We start from the raw sequence: 21389 nt of genomic DNA, 5'->3' as shown, positions 1-21389 counted from the left end.
CATTAACGTTTAGATATGAAGTGTTTTAAAAAGTGCCTTGCAGGAAAAAATGAATGCAACACAACTGGCACAATAGCTGATGTTTTAATCTGCTGTAAAGGCAGTTTGTAAAATTCCAGTTATAAGACCACAAGAACGAGATACAAGAAAAGCTATTTCTTCAAAACTCATTAGGCTCAAGTAGCTCACAATCAGCCACCAGTTATTAATTATCAGAAACTGGTCATTTGTATTATCTTTCTTGGCAGCTTTGGCAATGAGAAGTGATTCACTGAAGCAGAACTCAGCAATCCTTTTGAACATTCTAACCTCCATGGGAAGGAACATCCAGAAAGGTCTGAGTGAGGGGCACTGCTGTAATGCATGTAAGGTGTGGCTGGCTGCTGTTTAAAGCACTAATCATAACCAACCTCACTCTTACTCGTCTCTTGGTTTTATCCACCTGTTATCTCTCATTTTATACTTCAATTAGGTATAATCTGTACTCGGAAAATAAATTCTTTGTGGCAGGGACTTTTTGTTTCATGTGCCCTTAGCACAGTAGAAGCCTAAATCTAGCATCATGGCCCCGATTCCACCCCCTCAAAGAAAGAGTAAGACTGATTCAACACAGTTCCTGGTATTTTGCAAAATATAGCTACTTGTTTAAGACAAGTTACAAAGCAGGAAATAAATATTTGAATTAAATCGGTTTACTTTTTAAAAAAAATTGAGAACAGTCAGTCTTACAGGCCCTTGGATTGCACTGGTCTTCCAGGAAAGACACCTTGGTTCTCTTCCCTTCTCTTTGTTTCTGATGGCTAGGCTTTGCCTTTCAACTGCCAATCTCCTTTTCATCTTAAATGCCTTCTACCTCCTGACCTTGGCTGAGCTACTGGATCAGAGTTGTGTTTGCAATCCAAGTGTGCTGCCTCGCAACACAAGCCCATTACTCCTTCCCATCTCTTTAGCCAATATTGAAGCTGGAGACAGACCTTAGTGAATCTAATTGGCTAACTGAACAGAGGTTGCTTGAGGGAAATCCTGCTCTGACTCACTCCCACACTGGCTAGCTTTACAGCGACAGCTGTCCTAATGGAGCTGAGAGAGCCTTAGAAAGCATGGGAAGAGCTTCCTTAATATATTTGTCATCTTTCTGATGTGTAGGAATACGTTCCAAACAAAGCTTAGGAAAGAGTGGGTGAAGCATCGCTTCTAATATTGTTTATTGTTCATTGTACCCTCTTTAAAATGCAGGAAAATAAAATTAAAACTACCAGATAACATTCAGTTTTGCTGAAAAAAAATAAGAATCCCTCCTGGGGATTAGAAAGCAGTTGAAATGTATATACTCTTATTGTATAAACAAAAACTCACCACAACTCTGTCCTACCTTTTACTTCATCATGCTAAAACAGCTGTGTTTATGCACTGATAGCATTGCAAACTATGTCAACTAGAGCTGCACAAACTCATCAGTTTTGGGTTGCAGAGGTTTCAGCAGTCCCTTTTTCAGTTCTGGGTCATGTTTTCCTTAAAGTGTCCAACTCAAAGGAAAAGTCAGTGGAAGACACCAAGTTTTGTATCATTTCAACCTACCCTATAATGCCCAGCATTCCAAAAGAAAAGAAAAATCATCTCAGATGATTGTAAATCCAATCTGATCATCATGTGTGTAACAAAACCTAACAAGAGTCAAGTTTTCCTTGGTTGTGTTACAAAAGCTTCACGCTTTTCCAGTGCCAACATAGCACCAGACATGGAATTTGTTAAGTTCTGCTTGAAAAGACGACACCCAATCCTTGTTATCTGCTGTTTGTGTTTTTCAATCAAGAGGGTGGGAGTTTTTTTGTTTGTTTGTTTGTTTTTAAAAAAAAAATCACCACATCAACAAATATATTACATTTAAATTCTGAAGGATTTTCATCGTCACTGGATATGACAAATTTAAAATAGGTCAAATTTGGAGACTACTTGACAGTGTCCATTTAAAAGCTCCCTCAAAACATCTGTTAATCCATAACTCGTTAGACACATCTTATAATTACTAGTATGAGTAGGAATCATAGAATATCAGGGTTGGAAGGGACCTCAGGATGTCATCTAGTCCAACCCCCTGCTCAAAGCAGGACCAATCCCCGATTTTTGCCCCCAGATCCCTAAATGGCCTCCTCAAGGATTGAACTCACAACTCTGGGTTTAGCAGGCTAATGCTCAAACCACTCAGCTATCCCTCCCCTGTGCAGTATTGTTATGTCCAGTTTGAGATTATTAGTTTCTGCACTCACTGGATAACAAAGCAAACCTCATGAGTCTAAAAGACCACCTACAGGGAACTAGGACAGAATATCCCTCCTGGACAACCATCACTGAAATAGTTGGCTAGAGTTTTTATGGGGGTAATAAAGGGACTAGCCCATTGCTGGAGGCAGGATACTTGATTACACAGCATCATTTTTAGATCATACTAAATGAAAATTTGCTAACCAAGCAATATTTTTCTTGAGGAATTTGTAAGTGGAGACTTTGGGGGCCTGTAAGTTACGAGTTAAAGGACTTGATCCAAAAAGCATACAGTCCAGTCAGAGAATAAACCATCCAGGATCTAGTTCTTTCTGACAGGAAGGAATTGTTTGAAATGCAGAAGTGGCAAGCTTTGCTAGGGACTGCAAGCTACCTGAATTCAAAGAAATGAAAAATAAGACAATTTAAATTGATTATCAGAAAAAGTCACTTCCCAACAGGGAGATCCAGTAGAATAGCCTCCAGAGAAAAATGGTGTGGGACCCATCATTCTGGGGCACGTAAAGGGTCACCTGACAAACCACTGTAGACTATATTGGAGAGGAAATTCCTGCACTGGTGGAGAGTGAGTTAGATCAGTGGCTCTCAGCCTATGGTCTGCAGACCTCTGGGGGTCCTCAGACGACAACTAAGGGGTCCGCGAAACGTTGTTGTTACCACAGAAGAATGGTTTTCAGCCTGTGGTGCGCAGACCCCTGGGGGACCACAAATTTAGACTATGTCTAAAATTTCCAAAAGAGTCTGCAGCTCTATTCAAAATGGTTAGGGGTCCGCAAATGAAAAAAGGTTGAGAACCACTGAGTTAGATGGCCTAATGGGATGCTGCAACCTCTAATTACTGTGAGCAGTTCTCACTTTCCAAAATGTAAAAAAGATCATTTCACGAACATGGAAGTGAAAGGTTTTATCGTCTAAGCTATAAGCTAATGTTCCTAACTCTCCTAGAACAAGTGACATCATTAACACTCAGCAGAGCAGGGAGCTACGTTGCTTACACTACTAGTAGAGCCAAGGACGTCATCTGTTGCTGTAGAGTTAGCCTTTTTAAAAGGAAAACAGTAATTAAAATGATAGAGGAAAAACTAGAAGCTTAACTAAAAACACCCACAAAACTCTGCATGCAAAATCAAAAATCAGTTTAAAAGAATGTATTTTCCTGGCATGGAGCTGCACGTCAAACAACCTTCTCTTTTACCAGCCTTTTGGGTTTGTTTGGTTTAAGGACAGTCTTGTCTCAATGTTTCCTGTGTCAGTGTAGGGAACGACAAAGGCTACATCAACTCTGCAAAATAAGGTAATTTCTTTCCACCTACCTCTTCCATCTCAAAGGAGTCCTTCTGCGGTAGCTTTAGAATAGTTATGGATGGAGATTCTATGGGAGCACAAGGTTCTTTATCTGGGGTTGATGTAGATGGATTTTGCAGCTCAGTGCTATTTTCAAGCTCATTATTTGTAGATATATTAGCATCACTACTGAGATTGGAGGAGTCCACAATACCAGATTCTTCAGACAATCTATTCTGGTGACTTGGTGAGTCATTCTTTTGCTCATCTGTATGAGGCACATTATCATCCTGAGTTCCTTGTTTGTCACTAATTCCAGCAGAAAGAGTTGTGGCATTAAGTATGTCTATAATATTGGGCTGGTTACTAGATATCTCCTCTTTTACTGTAGCCAGAGATGGAGAATCTTTCTTTTTTAAGTGTTTGGGTAATTTTGATTCATTTTTGACATCATTTTCTTCAGTCCCTTGGCCAGGTGGCATTTTCCCTTTTTCAACAGCTGGGGGAGTTGTGCAGCTGCTACTTTCTCCTGCCTGCTGGGGTATAGACAGATTGAGTTTTGATAGGGTCTTCATTAAACGACTTGCAGTATTGCTTCGATTTAAAGGAGCAGGGTTGGAGGTCTCTTTGTTGGAAGACACTGAATTCATGCTGCCAATTTTCTGCAAAGGAGTCCCAGAAACTTGGGAATATAAGGAAGAAAAAGCATTGGCCACAGTAGTAAGCACTTCAATCTGACGAAAACGACCTGAAGCACAAGAACAAATCAGAAGTTAAATGTTTAAGAGAATAATTGATGCTATTGCATCTAATATTTGTACAGCCTAGCTAAGAATGTATTGGGACTTGCAACTAATTCTTCTCTCTGGAATGAGTAAACAAAACAACCAAAATTTACAGTGCACAGGTAAAGCCAGATTTCCGAACCCCAAATATCTGCATTATCCAAAGAACATCTCTCTCCCTTATGTAAAATTCACATCAAAATTCACTTTGGATGTTGTGAACCCTTATCTTTATGATCATCCATTTTTATTCAGGTCTATGTTCTGAGACTTTTGTAAAAGTGAGATCACCTGTCCTTATATAGAATTTCAAGAGTATATCAGCAACATGTTAGGAATGTATTGTAATACACACATATATCAAAGCTGATTTCTAAGGTCAACATTTAAAAAATGTATAGATAATATTTTAATTTATGTATAAGCTTGTCCTCTATACCTACAATTTAGAGAGTCTTGTGGTATAAAGAGGTACTGAGTCTTTGTATGACACAGTATGTAAATACTAGTTTAAGAACATTAAGAGTTACCTAGAAATATAGGCTGTCTTCATGATATTTTAAAAGGGCAACCCCGACATGCCTCTTTCTGAAATTATCAAGGGCTCTCAAGAGTGGTTATAATACTACCTAGTACTGAAAACCACAAGTGATCCCTTGACCCTTAACAATCGGAAGTTTGTAAGAGCACTTTATAACTGCAGAACAAGAAAGGTAGGGAGAGCCCTTATAAATACATTAAGTACAGAAACACAGGTAAAGTAAAACTGTGAGTACTGACAATACTTAGACAGCTTTTCCCACTCCAAGTACTGCTGTAATGGAATGCGTCAATTACTTTTTTTCCCCCTCTCTTTCAATACTATGTTGATGCTCTGCACACCAATGGTGGAGTTCTCGGAAGGTTCAGCTTTGGCCTAACTGTGCTTCCAGTGAAGTCAATAGGAGTTTTACGACTGACTTCAATGGGAACAGAATTAGGTCAACACTGAGCAGTTTCTGAAATCTCACCTTAAGCGTCTACAGGACAAGAAAAGTCTCTTAAGAGTGTTTTTGTTGTAGCTTGTTTCAGTGCTTTAAAATTGAAATGAAAGATGGCTTAGCAGAGACTCACAAAAAGCAACATACAACTCAGAAGGTGAAGGATAATGATGGGGCACCTTCCTTCCCCACTCCAAAAACCTGCCCAAACACGTACACATCACATCTTGAAATAGTTACAATTAAACAGGACCAAAATTTGACCCCAAGACTATAAAAGCTTTCCAGAATACCAGTCTACAGGTTTCCTTTTCTGGTTGTTTACAAAATTTTAAAAGCTTAAATTAACCTTCACTTTAAAAGTAGACTTACTTGTTAAAGCAAAATTTGGATTTTCCACTTCCATGCGCTGCATTTGGGCATTCAAAAACACTTTGATATCAATCCCTCTGGCAAACGATGATGAATTAAAAAATCTTGATGGGATTTTAGAAGCAATATCTGGTTCATCTCTTCCAAATCCAAGGTTATAGAGTACTTCTTCAGGGTCTTCCTCATAAAGATCCAGTAATTCAGAAACACTAGATAAATGAAAAACAAGAGATTTTTCTACACAATGGCTCTCTTTAGGACATGATCCCTTCAATCTGGTTGCTATTTCAGCCCCCCAATCTGTGCCCTATTGAAGTTTTGTCTCCTGCAGCTCAGTGCGATGGGCCCAAGTCATAAGTTTTGGAGGGGTTTACATCTGGCATTTCTGTTCAAGCCATTAGAGAGATGAACCCAGTCAACATTCAGATCCAAACATTTTATTTATTTATTAACCCAACCCACAACCCAAAGGTCTTGAAATCTGAAATGCTTCTAAAGTTCAGGCATTTCCAGGGTTCCAGTCCACTTGTCCTTAGTTTCTGAGAGCCACAGCTAGAAAAAAATTTCAAGTTCTTTCAAATAACCAAATTAATAATCTCTCTTTTGCTACTAAGCACAATAATACATATAAATCAAGCCAAGTCCATCTATCTTAGGGATAGAAGTAGTAACTATTGGCAGAAAAAGAATGATAAATCCCACTGAACTGTGCCATATCCTCCAAAGTATAGTTCTTTTACCTTGAAACCGTTGCACTGCTTCTCCCAGAACCAGTGGAATTCATACTTCTCCCCTTCTGGTGGAACTGATGTCTCCTCTCCTTCGCCAACATACCATTGCTATCATACAAATAGACAATACTGACATGATGAACTGGTTCCTTGCAGTGATTCAATTCTCAGTCTTTAAGGAAAACTAAGTCTTCACTCTCAGAGAATTTCTTTTCCTGTTCAGTATTATCTGGTTTACATTAGCTAGGTCTCATTTTATTAATACACAGAAATAATTAATCCTTAGCCCCTTAATAAAAAAGGCATATACACCCTAAGAATCCTAAGGCAAGGGATGCAAGCTGAGAAAACACTACTGCAATCTCCCTTCCTGCTCTCACCCACCCAGAAGGGTCAAAAGTATCCCTTACTTCAGTAGGCTTATGTTCTCCACTCCCTTACCTCCCCCACGGGACCGCCTCTTCACACTTGAACTGGCCTCAGCTTGCTGCTTGTGTTACCTCACCTCTTAGATGCTGATTTCAACTGCCTAACCCCTTCTGCTTCCTAGTGCAAGGCACGGATTGCGGCCCATGAGCAGCACAAAGCAGGGGAAGCCTCTCAGACAGGCCTGGGAATTGGCTGTGCTTCCAGATTGCGGGAAATGGAATGGGATTGGCTCCAACCAAGACTCCCACTCTGATTTCTCTCTCTTTTTTTTTTTTTTTTTTAAATACCAGGGTTGGAAGGGACCTCATGAGGTCAACCCCCTGCTCAAAGCAGGACCAATCCCCAAATCTCCTCCCGACATCCCCAGCAACTGGTACTGCCTCAGCATTTTCCAGTGTCATGTAGGCTAAATGACCTTCCCTGCATGGCATCAGCATCAACACCCTTTTTGGGAATATAGATTTTTAACCATTAGATAATGGGAGTTTCACTTGCAAGCGATCTGGCAGAATAGTCACCTAGGAGATAAGGAAACACAGAGCAGCTGGGTCCATTAATATAAGGGATTTTATTGGGACTGAATGAGGTGATGTAGCAAAAGGTCTTAGACTATGTCTACGCCACCTCAGTAAGTCGACCTACACTACACAACTTTAGGTCGAGTTACCACGGGGTGTCGACAGGAGAAACTCTCCAGTTGACTTACCTTACTCTTTTCATCAGGCATACAGTACAGAGGTCGACTGGAGAGTGATCTGCTGTCGATCTGGCGGGTCTTCACTAGATCAGCTCAATCAACCGCCAGTGGATCGATCTCGGAGCATCGATCCCAGCTGTAGCCTAGATGTAGCCCGAGTCTACTTGTTGCGTAGCTGGGCTCTGACTGCACTTAGAGCATTGCTTTGGGGGTAAGTAGGAAGCCATTCCCTAGAGGCTTTCTCCCGGTACAGTCACCTGCCCCCCTTGCTCCCAAAAAAGAGGGATTCCGTCTCAAAGGTTGAAACAAGGAGCAGTTTTCCTGAAACTGTCCAGAAACAGATCAGGCATTTGAGTGGCGGGTGAGGTAACTGAATTAAGCCACTTATTTCTTGCAGAAGTGTTGCTTTGTGTTCAGAGATTTCCCCCTTTAACTTGAGACTCCGGATTAAATGCGACGGAAGTAAAGGAACATATTTATGGAATACATTTTTGTGAGTATTAAAGTCTTCCCTCCCCACCCCACCCCCGATATTATTAGTGACGTCTTCTTTGTAGGAGTAAACTCTTCTTCATGGAATGGTTTTAGTATGTGGACTGCCTAGTTTACCTTTACCTCATAGTTCAGATCATTTTATTTCAATATTTCCCAAAAACAAAACAAAAATGAGATACTTACCATGTTTCCATTTTTGCATCACTTTGATGTAGATGATTAGCTGCAGAAAAATGAAGGAATGAATTGTACATAAAGCTCTTTGGCAAAACAGCACTTATAATTGATAAGAAATGGTAGCCAACAACATATGTTTGTAGATGCCACTCCACCTCCCAGAGTCCATTCTTTACACATTAAAAGCGTACAATCGGTATGTATACACATTTGTAAGAATAGGTGTTAGTTGGTTCTATTTTTTTTTACACTAAGATTTTCATCTATAGTATTCAGGGTATGTGTTTATTAGAAAAATTACACATATACACACACACACTTAACCATATCTACCCTTTTAGAGCTGATCAAAAGTTTTTTGAAAAATATTTTTCCTTTTTTTCTGCCCCCCACCTTCAGAAAATTTTGAAACTTGAAATTTTTCAGCCAGCTCTTACATCTTTGTCCTTTTCCCTTTCAGTCATATGACCAGAACTTGGATTGCTATTTAAAACAAAGGGAAAACACTTCACTAACAAGTCCTTTGTATGGCAGGCAGTCTGACAAATGGGAAGTCTATTAGGAGGAATCTTTTTAATCCCACTTACTCTAATTCAGTAAGCGATATGGACTAAATTAATCGCATCAAGTCAACTGTCAAATAAATTGCTTTCCTCATTATTTTTAAAAAACTTCCAAAAAAAAAAAATAATTATTATTTCCCCCCCAAGGCGCAACCCTCCTTCTGTGGTGTTGCTGGCAAGACTCTGATTGACTCCAATAAGAACAGGGTTGGGCTTTATACCAGATCAGATCTGACATTTCTCAAACACTTTTTAGAATTGCAAAAAATTGTTGTCAACTTATTGTATACTCCTTATCCTGCATGTATGCACAGGGTAGCTGGACAAGCAGGACCCAATCTGTGAAGTGCTGATCAGCCTCTGCATGTATGGAACTTGAACGTGTTCGGCAGCTCTCAGCACTGGACCCTCATTGCAGATCAGCTACTCAGCTGGGGACCTCTCTGGCAATTTAAAGCATTCAAACCACCAAAAGGCTATCTGTGCAGGCCACATTTCTGAGTTCAAGAGGTTCTGATAAAAAAAAAAAAAGCCTGCTCTGAGAGGCCACCTCTCTTCCTTCTCCAAAAGAAAGAGGGGAAAAGAAGAACTGGCGGGAACAAGCAGAGAGAAGCAGAACAGAAACAGTAAAGCAACAGCTGGAGATACAAGGGGGAAAAGTGTCATCACGGAGAGACAATCTAAAACGCCTTTCCCTTCGTTTTATTTTGTGTGGTGCTTGCTGGTTTTAAACACTTATCTATTGGTTTTTATTTCCAGCTTTATTTAATTCTTTCTCCCATCTTTCAGCCTCTCCTCTTTCCTTCCTCCCTAACTATGAGCTGTTAGCTGAACACTTGAGGCTAAATTTGGCCCTCAGAAAACCCTCACATGCCACTCCCACTGTTTCCAGTGGAACTGGTGCACATGTCTGACCTCCATATCTGGCCCATACAGAGAGAGCACAAGCATTAAACAGTCATTTTTCTCATTTCTTGCACTCCTTCCATCAGTACTTTGGACTGTTTCATTGGAGTTTGCACCAAAGCACATGAAGAAGTAGCAGACAGCTGCTTCCTTCATTATGGAGGCCCCTTTCAAGGCTGGCTCTGCCCTGCAGGAAGGCCAGGTCACAACAAGTTGACAAAAATAAAGAAATAAAGTTTTGGTGAAAGAAAAAAAAATGAATAAATAAATTTGTTTTGGGTTTTCTGCAAATGTCTCATCTTCCCTCTTACTTTCCAGACAGCTTTACCATCAGGCTTTTACCATATTGGAAATACTGACTTTTCAAAATAAAGTCAAACTCTTGAATGTTACTTAAATAATAATAATAAAAAAATTCTTCCTTTAATAGTCGTATAACCCTGCCATACCCACCTTCCGCTCCCAGGGATAAGTCATCTTCAAAACTTCCTCCATTTCTCACCAGCATGCCTGAAAATGTACATTTGGCAGTTCAACGCCTATATAGTGCTGTAATGTTTTCATTCCAAAAGCTCATACAATATTTTTAGTTAAAAACACAGAGTTAATGCTGTAGGATTTACTCTGAACATCTTTACAGATCCTTTATCCTTTATACCCTGATAATGTACACATGAAGCCTATGGTATTTTGAAGTTACTATTCATATCACAGAAAAGCTTATTTTAAAAGGAAGATAAAAGAGTGAGAGGTGGCTCTAAACCTAATCTAGCAGCCAGCTGAAGAACAACTCCATGTCAACTTGCAAGCTAATTAATCATGACTACCAGCCCCCTGGTGCCATACCTAATGTAAGTACCCGGCACTGGATGTTAAGTTAGACTCCAGGCATCTTACCACAGAGCTTCAGGGTTAAGAAATTAGTCCAGTCATTCCCTTTCTTCCACTGGTATATACTGCGAGTTCTTTTTATATGCTCTGCCACTACCTGCAGATTCTTGTTGTACTTTGAACTTTCAAATTTTGTCCTGCTCAGGTAGCAAATTTTTCAGGTGTGGCCATTTCAGTTAGAGCAAGCAAAGAAAGACTGCACAAAAGCTGACCTAGTTCTAAGACTGTGCATTAACTAGCTTCCCCCTTCCCCCCCGCTTCTGCAGAGATTTTGCATTTATATAAGCTGAAGCACAGGAGTAGTCTTTTTAAAGACTTCAACTCTTTTTAAAAAAAAAAAAAATTCTGACCCTTTCCCCCTGCCCTAAACTTCTCCCTCAGCTGCACAGGAATACAAATACCTTAGCAAGATCAAGATAGCCATCACATATGCATTTGGGTAACAATTTATGATTTAAAATCAATGTATAAGAAAGCAGAAAAGTTCATCATAAAAGCAGCTATCCAAGAGCACAGAGCCTTTCCTTACCCTTCAATGTAGGATTGCTTTGCTCATCCAGAGAAGCTCCCAAAGGTGTTCTGAAACCACAGAAAAGGTTAACTCTAGTTTAAAACGTTGCTTCTTCATGTCCTTCCTTAAGAGCTACAACCAGCTTGTGGTAACAGCAGTTGTGCCTCCTTCCGCCTTCCTCCCCCAGAAAGCCTGCACAAACACATAGGGACTGACAATGACTTACTAAACAATCCCCAAGTCCCTGACTAAATACTTGTGGGAAAAAAAAAAAACGGTCAATAAAACTGGCAGCACTCAGACCTATGAACGCTAACACAGGAATCAGAAGCAAGGCAAAAGTTAAGAAGGCCACAGGGATTCTGTAGGTTGTCAAAGAAAATCTTATATGTTATATTGTGCCCACACCACCAACAAGAATGAATAGGGAGCAGTGGGGATGGCACTATGCAGGAGTGAATTCATTTTAAACTCATTTACACTTTAAAAGTGGACACCTGTTTTTTCTACACTGAAATCCTAAGGACAGGTGAGTAAGGGAATGAAAGACAGATAGACAGGCAGACACACACACATGCAGATTTTAAGTTCTTTTGTCAGTGACTGTCTTTTTGTTCTGTGTTTGTATTAGGTGCAATACAATGGGGTCCTGCTCCATGACTAGGACCGCCAGGCACTACTCTAATACAAAAAATAAGTAAGAATAATAATACAAAGTCTAATCAGAAACAAGAACAATATGAGACCTAAAATATCTGTCATTTGCTAGCTCGGATACTGGATCAAATTCTTTAGCTTTTGTTCCAGGACAGATGTAATCACTATTTCAAGAATGGAAAGAGGCTTGTTGAAGGGCCCGATCCTGAGGTCTTTGAAGTCAACAGAAAAACTCCCACCGACAGCAGGATTGGACCCTAATGAAGTTAGTATTACTCATCCTGTGTAAACTAATTCAATGCATAAGCTCTTTAAACAGACCAGATATTAATACAGAGTGTCCACCAATGTAGACAAATGATGGTTAACCTGCTATGCAGTAAATCAGCTTGGTACAAACCAAACCAAAGACACAAAAAGTAAAATATTATTAAAGAAGGGAAAATCAGATGACTTAAGTGTTTACATATGGGCATGTGAAGGTTTTTCATTAGACAAGCAGAGAAAATTGCCCAAAGTTACTCTGAAATAAACAAAGACATGATATAGTATTTGTTCTGTTTCCAAAACTAAATTCTGGAATGAAAAGTGTATATTTGTTTCCTAACACACCCTTTATTTTACAATGCAAATTGTTCCTCTGGAACAGTTTACCTTTGCTACAGAATAAGCCACAAACCTGTGACAATGACTCTTTAGAAATAACTTGTTACAGTGACATGCCAATTAAAATAGTGACAGTATGAGTGATATTCACTCAACTAGGCGACAGAACAAGCCTTTAGAAACTCAAATCTCCTGGAATTTTGGGTCTCTCATGGGAGTAAATAGGGCTTTAAGTGACTAGGTTTTTTATTAAATCTATTCAAGTTACAGCAAGTCTTATGTTCTGAATTAACAACCATGCCTATTGTTTATATCCCGGTTTTAATGGCTACATTTCTATTCTCCCTCTACTTCCTTGGCGGCCACTTCAGCATGTCTTAATTTTTAGCTAGACAAAGTTGCTGGCAGCAACTTCCTCAGTTGACGCCAACAGTGTGCATGCACTGGCTGGCAGAGAATGGTAAAAAGCAAGCAGCACAACTGGCATTCTCCCTCAAAAACTAAGCCTGTCACCTCTGCAGCCTGTTAACAGCTATTAGAAAAGAAACTTTGGCAAGCAATCTGTCTCCTTCCCTGCTTGCATCTTTACACATACACAACCACTGTATAGTCCATTCCATTGAAAAATTGTCCATTTAAAAAGAGAAGAGCGTAAGAACAATGGAGGCCCCTTGAACAGCAGCAAAGCAACTGGGATATGTTTTTAAAGAAATATTTTCAGCAGCATGGCTCATAAGTCAGCTAATTCGGGTTTGTTTTCAAGTGCATTATGCTGCTAAACAGGAGGTTTTAGAGATCTTTCAATATCTTCGCATACTCAAGAAAAGGCACATTGTACACTGGGGGTGGATACCATACTGCTTTGGCAGACTCCAAAGAAGCTGCCTGCTCTCACAGCCCTAAGTGTAGTGGCACGAGTGTGGAGCAGATGTAACATAGGTCAAGGACAAATGGAAAACCAAAGAATCTGGAATGCAGAGCTTCATAAAAAATCTTGACTTGCATTGGGATCAAGGAACCAAAAGTGATTTAGATCCCTCAGAGACATCTCCCAGACATTCTAGGTGACACCAAGGAAGAGTGGGTGGGCATGCCATGCTGGATTCTCTGGGATTTTCTACTCAACACCTCCCCCCAAATATTTACCCCCCTCTTTCCACCCATAGTGCCCATCACTGTAGGATCTATGTATTGATCAGGTAGATTAGAGCCACATGGCGGTGCCCATAGTGGACTTCACTGAGGATTCTGCTTTTCACTCGCCCCATTTTGTAGAAAATTTCTGTTGGGTTTGTTTGACCCGGTATTGGTTATTGTAGGAAATCTTTAGCAATGAATGAAGATCTTGCATTGTGTTTTAGAAGCAGTTAAAACTTCGGCTGTTAAAATCATAGTTTGGCAGCCAGAGTACAATTAAATAGTGTGTCCATTTGCCATCAAAAACTCAAAACAAAAAAAAAAAAGTGTCTTCTCAGTCACATTTCAAAATCTCCTCTTTCCTGAATATTCTACATGAGAAAGTTCCTAAACGCTTTCCAACAGGGTAAACTATGTTATTATTATAGAAGACATTTTGGCCAAACAAAACACTCAAATTCAAAAAATAAAAACCATCTTTGAGTTCAAATGGAGGATTTCCTCCTTTCTGTTTCAATGTAAGATGGGCACACAGCTGATTTTTTATGTTTATCTTAAACACTCTTAGTAAATACACTAAACACTTTTAAATCATTTCAAAACACTGACAAAGTTGAGATAAATGAAGGAAGGCCTTCTTACAGGGATGACAATTCCATACAATGGAGCAGAAGTGGCCTTTATGAATATTGCCACACTGTGATGAGTAAAAAGAAAAGGAGTACTTGTAGCACCCTAGAGACTAACAAATTTATTTGAGGGTAAGCTTTCGTGAGCTTTCGCATTCACTGAATGCATCCGATGAAGTGAGCTGTAGCTCACGCTCAAATAAATTTGTTAGTCTCTAAGGTGCTACAAGCACTCTTTTTCTTTTTGAAAATACAGACTAACACTGCTGCTACTCTGAAACAATGTGATGAGTGTTTTGGAGAGACTTCTGCATAGCCATGAACTACTGTAAGACAGATGAGAAATTTCAATGTGGAGTGGTTACAGTCCCAGACTGCTAAAGCGTACCACAGAAATAGCCATCTAGTAAGTCCATTTTCCTTACAACTACAACATTGTGAATCGTCTTTTGAAACAAATAAATCTTACAAGCAGATCTCATTACCAAGAATGTTGATGCTACTTCACTTGAACTAAATACCACTGCAAAACTGAAAGTAAGACTGGCCAATCAAATTTGATCCTAAATTTACATTTTCTAAAATGTCATATAAACCGAGAAACAATAGAAATGTATTCCATCATTCCTGTGGGAAAAGTATTTTTGGTGTTTTTACACACCAAACAACAAGGCATTTTGCTAACTCCTGAGAGCCAGGACATGTAATTGATTAGAAACAGAAATAAAATCAGTCTATTTATGTTGTACACACTAGGAGAAGTCCAGATTATGCAACACTATAGTGAAAAGTGCATTAGATTGTTACAAGAAATTCAGTTACAATCCAGGAAGATAGTACCTGTAATTTAGGTGTTATTTTTAACAATACAATGTAAAATATGTTCAAGATTTTTTATATTGTCTTTAACCAGCAATGTGGACAGAAAAAGAGGAAAACCACCAGGGATCATCGAGGGCTAGAAGAACTAGCCGAGTCCATTCCCTTTGATTATGCATGCACATACACAGAGAGAGAGTAGCAAATGTCTTGTCAAAAAGTAAATTAGATTATTCTCTCATTCACCACCTATAATAGACAAAAATACACATTTTTACACACAAATTTAACTGTGTACTACCTACAGTCGAGAGTATAATCCTGTGAGGAGCTGAGCACTTTTCCAAGGTGCTGAGAATTCCTGGCTCCCACAGATATTACTGGTAGTTGTTGGCACTCAGCACATCACAGAATCAGACCCTAAATGCCTACAGCACTGATCCTGCTCCAGTGAAGTCAGTGGGAGTTTTTCCATTGACTTCAATGGGTGCAGGATGGACTGTATCTCCATCTCAGGGAGCCACTGATATTAACAAATCACTTGAGCTTTGTAAAAGCCAGCCACGATAACAAAGTTTGAATAGTTTGTGGATATCACTAAGCTCCAGGGTAGAATGTCTATGCATTTAAGACTACAGTGTGCAACATTTTTATGTTATACATGGAAACTAAAGGAACAGTGTCAAAGTAGGATTTGTCAACTCTATAACAGAGGCAAATTTAATTTTTTAGTATAAAGTATAGAATTGGTCAACAACAACATTTACACTTGTACAGGATCTTTTATGCAAGGATCACAGAGGGTTTTACAAACCATCTGTTAACTAAACCTTGCAACATCCCTGTTAATCAACTTTTTTGTGCCTTGGTTTCCTCAGCTGTAAAATAAGGAAAAACACCTATTTAAGTGGCTTACTCAATGTCAGGCAGTCAGTCAGTAGCAATGGTATGAACGAAAGCCAGGAGTTCTGGCTAATACTCTGATCTAATCAACAGACACTACTGCTTCATAAGCCTTCTATCCAGCATAATTATATTAGATTTTATTAATTATTATATAGGTTTGTAACTTTAGTTATTAAGTATGCATATCGTCATTGTGTGAATATATGTACAATTCCTTTAAACCTGTACCAAGAAGCTAAGAAAGGAGAAGATTCTAGACAGAAACTCTGTGACTAGAGACAGACTAGCTTTAGGAAGAATCTCCCCGCCCCCTTCCCATTCTAGTAAAGCTTCTAGTTAAGCACTAGACCTGTGTCAAGAAAAGAAACATACTGATTTGGTAGCCATTGACTATTTAATAAGATTTGCTGAAATTCTATTTCTTACAAGACCCACAACTCATAGAAAAGTTAAGGCATCTTCTCTCATTTTGGCAGTCTGAAAAAAAATAGTCACTGACAACGGACCACAATTTGTCAGAAGTTAATTCCAAGTTTTTGGGATACAATATGTCACCAGCCCCCTCCACATACAAGGGAACAGGTCACCTAGACTGCACAGAGACTTCTACAACAAGGACACCATATTAGCTCTGCTGAGCTGTACGGCAACACACTCATCAGGCACTACAGTAAGCTCAGCTGAGTTGCTCACTGGGTCAACAGATCAGAATAGCACTGCCAACCTTAAAAGTAAATTTTCACCATAAGCAGCTATGCCTATAGGATGACAGTGAAAGATAACAAATATAGGAAGTCCTGAACTTTCTTTAACTATTGGGATGCCGCCCAAAGCTCACCTAACCTTAAACAAGGACAACTATCCCTGATAAAATTGAAAGAAGAAAAATATTGGACAAGATCAGCTATTGTCACTGGCTAGTGAACCCCAAAATACTATATGGTGGAGACAGGAGAAAAAGCTTTTTTCTAAATCCAACTGAACTGTTTTACGACCATAGGAGTAGTGGTATTCATTCCACAGTCTTAGTGAAGGGACATCATTAGGGCTCTACCAAATTCACAGTTGATTTTGGTCAATTTCAAGGTCATAGAATTTTAAAAACTGTTGCCTTCAGAGCTGGGCAGCCAGACATGAGCATCTGCTGACCGGGCACCCAGCTCTGAAAGCAGCTCCGCCACTGGTAGCAGCGCAAAAATGGGGGTGGCATGGTATGTGGTTACAGGGGTCTGTGGTCGCTCCCCACACACACACACAGCCAGCCCAAGGTCTGTTTAACCCCTAAGCACCAGGGCAGGGTAAGGCTTGGGGCACCGTGGACAAAGGCTCCAACTGTGTGCCAGGCTCCAGCTGCTGGTCTTCGCCGGGCTGGTGAGGGACGGGACTTCCTCTTCCCCTGCAGGGGCCGCTTCTGGGGCCAGGTCAGACTCATCTCCAGGAACCTCCCTCAGCTTCAGGAAGCTCTGCGGCTGCAAGCCCAGCTCTGAAGAAGCGCGACTACCAGCAGCAGCGCAGAAATAAGGGTGTCATGGCAGGATATTGCTACCATTACTTCTGCGCTGCAGCTGGCTCAGGCGCTGCCTTCACATCTGGGTGGCTGGCCAGCATTCACCACTCTCCAGCCACACAGCTCTGAAGCCACCGCAGAAGTAAAGGTGACAATACCATGACCCTGCTACAATAACCTTGCAACCCCCCCACAACCTTCCTTTGGGTTGGAACCCCCAGTTTGAGAAACATTGGTCTCCCCCATGAAATCTGCATAGTATAGGGTAAAAGTACACAAAGGACCAGATTTCAGGGTCCATGATGCCTTTTTCATGGCATGAATTTGATAGGGCCCTAGAGATAATCCTTTAGGGAAGTCCAAGATACATCGTGTCAGTCAGTCAAACAGAGAAAAAGGATCCTCATGGCCAGAACGTGACTATATGTGGGACAATGGTAAAGCTGATGACTCAACAATGTGTTGCTAAATTTTTAGTAATAAAGGGGAGGAGGGAAAGGGATGTGCACTGTTTCCATAGAAGTGTAACAGGAAGCCAGTCAAGATGAGGACAGGGAAGGTTTTAAGATGAGCCCTGCAGTCAATCAGGGACAGAGAGGATAGATTTAGGGATGACACGGTTTTCCTTAATCTTTGCTCAGTATTAGAAGAAAGTAACTCTGTAATGCTTTACCATCGTCACATGACAGATAGAGAGGGAATGGGAAAAGAAAAATCAACTGTTTGCCAGACAGCCCCACTTCTACATGCATTACTACTCTAGTCACTTACTAATGGTACATTTATTCTCAAAGAAGAACTTCAGTTGTTCCCTAATAAGAGAAAGCACAATATATAGAGAGGTAAAAGTAACAGGAATAACTAATTTTTCTCACCTCCTACATGTTTTGGGGACCCAACCCTTCAACTCACATTCAGATAAGAAAAGGTTGTAGGTTCAGGTCCTCTAGCTAATAAAGAGTTGTGGACTCTGCTATTTAGACATATGTAACTATTTAGAGCAGTACCGAAACTTCTGGTTTGCAGAAGTACTTACCTGCAATCTTTAAGCCATATGGCGATCTTTTCGTTTGGAATATTGCCTTTGGGAGAAAAGAAAGGGAAGGAGGGAGAAAAGCAAAGAGTTGTAATTGATGCTTAGCGCATTCCAGACGTCTCATGAAGAAAGACGAACGGTGCCTTTTAAACACCACGTACACTACGGCCACACAAACAAGACTGCTGACAAGAGCAACAAAAAAAGACAACAACAAACAAAAGAAATAAGAATAAACTCAATGGCGGGCCAAAAATATGAGAATTAAAAATACTTTTAAACACACAGACTGCATGTCTCACATATGGTGCAACCCAGTAACGCTTCCATCCGGCAGGGCTCATGGACGGGGCGCGTCCCGGCACCGATTTCCCCCTTCCCCGCCTTAGTAGAGACCGCCGGGCGGGACAGACCTGCTTCTGCAGCCAGGAGCAGCTTTCCGCCGGTGAGATCGTCCTCCTGCCGGGCCAGCTCAACCGCTCCTGCCGAGAGATCCTCCGCCTCCGATGCCTGCCAGGAGTCTCTGCTCTTGGCCCAGGCCTTTCTCTTCTGGCTCGCCCCCGGCCACTCCTCTGCCACCGGCGGCTCCTCCATCAGCACCGCGGCGGCTTCACTTCACCAGGCGCCCGCAGCAACGCGCCCTGCCGGGCACACGCGAGCCGGGTTGAGCGCGCGCGGAGCCCGGCTCGGCCACGCGGGACGGGAAGTGAGGGCGGCAGCGAGTTTCCCACGCGAGGCTCCCGCGCAGCAGCAGCGCCCGAGTCCCCGAGCGTCCGCCCCAGTTCCCCGGCCGCGCCGCCGCCGAGGGGCACCAGCCCGGCGCGCCCCGCGCTCCGCAGCGCCCCCGGCCGGCCCCGCGCGCCCAGGCGACCCTCGCCTCGCTCGCTGTTGCAACACTGGACCAGCCTCCAGGTCCGCCCTGAAAACGATTCTGCGTTTGGCCGCCCCCGGCCGCCCGGGGTTCGCTTCCTGCAGCTCGCTCCCCGCCCACGCCTCGCCCCAGCTGGCGACTGTCACCTCCGCTTCCCCCGCCGCCCAACGCGGCTTCCAACCGGGAGCGCAGCTCGAGCGGACGCAGGAAAAACTTACAAACAAACCGGGAGGCGCCCGCCCGCCCGAGCCGTGGGAGCCGAACGGCAACCCGAGAACTTAATCCATCGGGGTGTTCCTCAAACCGCCTCCCTCCCTGGGGAGCGGGCAGCAGGATCGGGCCCCTGCCCCGCAGCCAGCGGCGGGGTCCCGCGGAGGGCCGGGCCGAGCCCCGCAGCCACCCTGCCTGCCGCGGCGAGAGGAGCCGCTTGCTGAGGGGCTGAGCCAGACTCACATAGCGGGCCCGGGGGAGGAGGATTCACCCGCCTGGGCTGGGGATTGCAGCAGCAGCAGCGTCCCTCTGAACTTCCTCATACCGCTGCTGGGAGAAAAGTTTGCTGCCCACGTGATGGGACCCAAGCAGAGCCGCTTATTCTCCGCCCGGCAGCCACCGGCTTCCCCTTTCTGCAGCTCCCCCCCCGGGGCCAGGGCCGCCAGTGACCCCCTCCCCGCAGCGGCCGGCCCGGGGGCTAGTGGGGCGATGGCCGTGCAGACACAAGACTTGGGAGGGCGATTGTTGTCGGCCTCCTTGAAATACACAGTAAAATCCTCCGGCAGCGTCCGGGGCTTTTTAAACGAGGGAGCAGGAAAAGGGGCAATTGGAAAACCGACCCGGTCTTGCTGGGGAGCAAAAGTTTATTTGCATCCAGCAAAAGGCTCGTGGCAGCCCATCCGCTCTCGCACCACGCTGTCCTCACCTGCTTGGGGAGGGTGAGCTGGTCCAGCTCACAAACACACCGAGAGGGCGGGTAGGGAGAGGACAGGCAGAAGATATTAAGAGCTCAAATAAAGAGGGAGAAAGGGCACACCCGGAAAGAAACATGGCTTAGAGAACTAGCTGGAGAAGAGCGAACAAATAAAAGAGTGTAGAAAAGTGACTGGGGAAAACATGCAGAGGAAGAAAAAAAGGATAAAGGGAAAGGGAGAGATGGAAGGAAAAGTGGATGACAGGAAGAGAAAGATGCAAAGATGAGAACTTTCAGCATTCCGAAGGCATTATTAATGTCTATTATCATGTCATGGACCAGGGAGAGCCCCATTGTGCTTAGACCAACAAACACAGAACAAAAATATAGCCCCTGGCCCCAAAGAGCTAACAATCTAGGTTATTTTAAATTATAAAGTAGTTTGAATCTGTTTTAACGGTAACTCGGTTGTGTCCGCTGAAATCAGTGAAATTAGTCCCGAGTTTAGGTGAAGAGGCTTGACCCCATCTTCCCAGATCTAACACCGTGGAGGCTACAGATCACTCTCCTTTTCTTACCAGAGAGGTGACAGGTCATTAGCCCAATAATGTTTCCTTCTTCCCACCCCTTCCATCTAAATGCACAATGTAGTTGAAGATCAAAGACAACATAGATGGGGCAGTGACTCCACATAAAAAGCTGTGTGATTTTTCGTGGCTAAATTTAGCCCTGGTGAGTAAGAAGAGTAATAGTGGTCATGCTGAGTCCACCCTACTCAAAACTTTAATTTCTAAGAGTCTAAACTTTAGTAATCCTCTTTCTGACTTAGCACAGGAATACTGGTAAGAGCGAGGAAGCCTTTTAAAATCTTATTTAAATTCTCTTGAAGTCTTTATAATCCTTAAACTGGCTTCTAGGAAGATTAAAGCATCCAGCGTTTCCTGAAAATCCAACAAACAATATAATCTGGGAAAATGGAGACTCAATGTCCGGGAACAAACCAGTGCCTAAGAAATCACTGCACATACCAGAGAATGTGAAGGGCTTTAGGGGTGAAATCCTTGCTCCATTAAAGTTAATGGTAAAACTCCTAAGGACTATGCTGGTATATCATTATCAGGCAACTGGAGCCCTGTGGGCAAACTGTTGCACCTGTGCAAAGCCTCACTGGCTTTTATAGTGGTCCACCTATACGGAACTCATGGCAGAATCA

General features: G+C 42.3%; 1 protein-coding gene across 11 annotated transcripts in view; it reads right to left on the bottom strand.

Annotated features, from left to right (window-relative positions):
* ITPRID2 (ITPR interacting domain containing 2) overlaps positions 1 to 19815 on the bottom strand; it is a 56344-nt gene extending 36529 nt beyond the window's left edge. For 3 of the 11 annotated variants that reach the window (XM_073306071.1, XM_073306075.1, XM_073306074.1), the window contains exons 1-8: positions 18815 to 19399; positions 18402 to 18447; positions 11123 to 11172; positions 10156 to 10212; positions 8240 to 8279; positions 6445 to 6543; positions 5705 to 5913; positions 3597 to 4315 (exon numbers count right to left, since the gene is read on the bottom strand). In XM_073306071.1, the coding sequence (XP_073162172.1) occupies positions 3597 to 4315; positions 5705 to 5913; positions 6445 to 6543; positions 8240 to 8279; positions 10156 to 10212; positions 11123 to 11172; positions 18402 to 18447; positions 18815 to 18995 (1401 nt within the window). In that variant the 5' untranslated portion in view covers positions 18996 to 19399. Of the gene's footprint in view, positions 1 to 3596; positions 4316 to 5704; positions 5914 to 6444; positions 6544 to 7570; positions 8069 to 8239; positions 8280 to 10155; positions 10213 to 11122; positions 11173 to 18401; positions 18448 to 18703; positions 18729 to 18814; positions 19406 to 19490; positions 19700 to 19725 lie in introns of those variants that run through there. The other 8 variants (XM_073306072.1, XM_073306073.1, XM_073306081.1 and 5 more) reach the window with 8 other exon arrangements.
* Positions 19816 to 21389: the final 1574 nt, after the last annotated feature.

Source organism: Lepidochelys kempii, chromosome 11 (assembly GCF_965140265.1).
Source record: "Lepidochelys kempii isolate rLepKem1 chromosome 11, rLepKem1.hap2, whole genome shotgun sequence".
NCBI lineage: Eukaryota > Metazoa > Chordata > Testudines > Cheloniidae > Lepidochelys > Lepidochelys kempii.
This window is presented reverse-complemented; position numbering and strand designations above follow the sequence as displayed.